The sequence below is a fragment of the Chrysochloris asiatica genome, unplaced genomic scaffold, assembly GCF_000296735.1.
Source record: "Chrysochloris asiatica unplaced genomic scaffold, ChrAsi1.0 scaffold00323, whole genome shotgun sequence".
Lineage (NCBI taxonomy): Eukaryota > Metazoa > Chordata > Mammalia > Afrosoricida > Chrysochloridae > Chrysochloris > Chrysochloris asiatica.
The window spans coordinates 548,360-550,445 of NW_006408841.1; the positions used below are offsets into that span (position 1 = coordinate 548,360).

General features: G+C 51.3%; 1 protein-coding gene across 1 annotated transcript; it reads right to left on the reverse strand.

Annotated features, from left to right (window-relative positions):
- Positions 1-849: 849 nt before the first annotated feature.
- LOC102818598 (olfactory receptor 13A1-like) lies at positions 850-1,773 on the reverse strand. The gene has a single exon (XM_006875354.1). It carries the CDS (start codon positions 1,771-1,773, stop codon positions 850-852), a length of 924 nt encoding a protein of 307 aa, XP_006875416.1.
- Between the last annotated feature and the right edge of the window lie 313 nt (positions 1,774-2,086).

Genomic DNA, 2,086 nt, shown 5'->3' on the forward strand with positions numbered 1-2,086 from the left:
GGAATGAAAGAACTTCCCAAGAGTTTCCTGAAGAAATTTGTGCAGCTGAAACCTAGGATGTGTGTTGGCTGCAAATAGGGCGGATGGACACATGGGTATTCCAACACTCAGAGGACATGTGAAGATATTGAATGGAGCAGGTTCCCAGAGAGTTACGTGGGAGAAGAATCAGGACCCAGAACTTGGCTCACTTGAAAGGTCTGTGGCCCTGGTCATGAAACTGATCCAGAACTGAGTTGGGTATCATGGATACGGAGCATCTGTGGAGGGTGAGGACAGATCAGAGGAATTCACAAGGGAAGAACACACAGAACAGCCATTGCAAATACACCAAACTGGTACCACCAGGTGCTTAGAGCTATGAGACCCAGGCCACCTGATTCCTAATTATACGGTGTCAGGTTCTAGGTCCTCTAGTGGTGGCGCACAGCAAAAAAATTCTAATAAGGATGAAAGGTGGACCTGCCATCGCAACTTTTAGCAAGAGAGGTTCCAGGCAGGATTGCCCAAGGGGCTGTAAAGAGACAGGACAACAACAAGCTGGAAATGTGGAGGTGTCTTATGTAAACTGAAGTTTTACGTTCCCAGGAGCCTCGGGGACTAGGCATTTTGAATAGTCTGTAGGTATCAGAGGGCAGGAGCTTTCCCTAGGAGTTGAGTACTTGGCCCTAGGTGATTAGAGCATATATCCAGGAACATGAGAATTTGTGGCATAAGTCACAAGTTCAAGCAAACAGATAACCCACCAAAGCTGCTCCCCCAACAGGCATCCACACCAGGGCCATCTTGGACTTGGCCACAACAAGCAGGGGACAAACAAGGATAACAACTTGAGCTCTCTGTTCACCTTCAGGAGAAGGGGAGAAGCTTGCCCAGCGCGCGGTGGACCTCTGCGTTCCGCAGCGTGTAGATGAGTGGATTCAAGGTGGGACTCAGCACCGTGTATAGCACCCCTGCCACTTTGCTCCTTTCGGGGCTGTAGGTGGACGCAGGACTGATGTAGGCACAGAACACAGCTGTGTAGTACACAGAGACCACAATCAGGTGGGAGGAGCAGGTGGAGAAGGCTCTGCGCTTGCCTTCCTTAGAGCGGATGCGCAGGATGCTGGCCACGATGTAGCCATATGAGGCCAGCGTTAGCATAAAGTTGATGAAGCCATAGAAACCGTCAGCCACGAGTGTCATGATGCTGTTGATTCGCGTGGGACTGCAGGAGAGGAGCAGCAGGGGTGGGATCTCGCAGAAGAAGTGTGTGATGAGACGGGGGCCGCAGAAGATCAATCTTGCCATCAGACCAGTGTGGACAGAGCCGTTTATGGCACAGAGACCCCAAACGCTCACAGCCAGAGCCGCGCACAACTGCGGACTCATGATGGTGGTGTAGTGCAGTGGGCGGCAGATGGCCACGTAGCGGTCGAAGGCCATGACTGAAAGCAGCAACAACTCAGAGGACGCAGCCCATGCGAGGAAGAAAAGCTGGGTCATGCAGCCTTCATAGGAGATGGTGTTTTCCTGCGTGATGAGACCAACCAACACCTTAGGAAGGATTGTGGAGGTGCAGAGGATGTCTATGGTGGCCAGGTTAAACAGGAAGAAGTACATGGGGCTGTGGAGGCCAGCACTGCAGCCGACGACGGTGAGGATGAGAGCGTTGCCAGTGAGAGCCACGGTGTAGAGCACCAAGAAGCAGCCAAACAGAGGTAGGCGCAATGTGGGGTGCTCTGAGAACCCCTGCAGGATGAACTCCGTCACCAGCGTTTGGTTGGACTTCATGGTCCCAACAGATTCCATGGCACACAAAGTCTGGCCGTCACTCCAGAAAGTCTGCAGGTGTCTAAGAAGGGTTACATGACACTCACTTTAGATCATGAGTTCACGGGTGACCAGGAAGGGAAAGGCCTGGATTTGTTTTCCTGATGATAACTCACTTCTTTCCTTAATCTCCACTCTCCCCACACTTATGTAAACCACATCTAATGTCTGCCTTTACTTTTCCTTTTGTTTTCCTCAGTGGCAAATTTTATAATCTACATAAGTTAGGTATGTGTTCAGGCACCTGCTTCCTCACTCATGTCCTCTCCCCTCC

Coding starts and splice junctions, on each gene's coding strand:
- LOC102818598 (XM_006875354.1), bottom strand. CDS start 1,773: ATGAAGTCCAACCAAACGCTGGTGACGGAGTTCATCCTGCAGGGGTTC.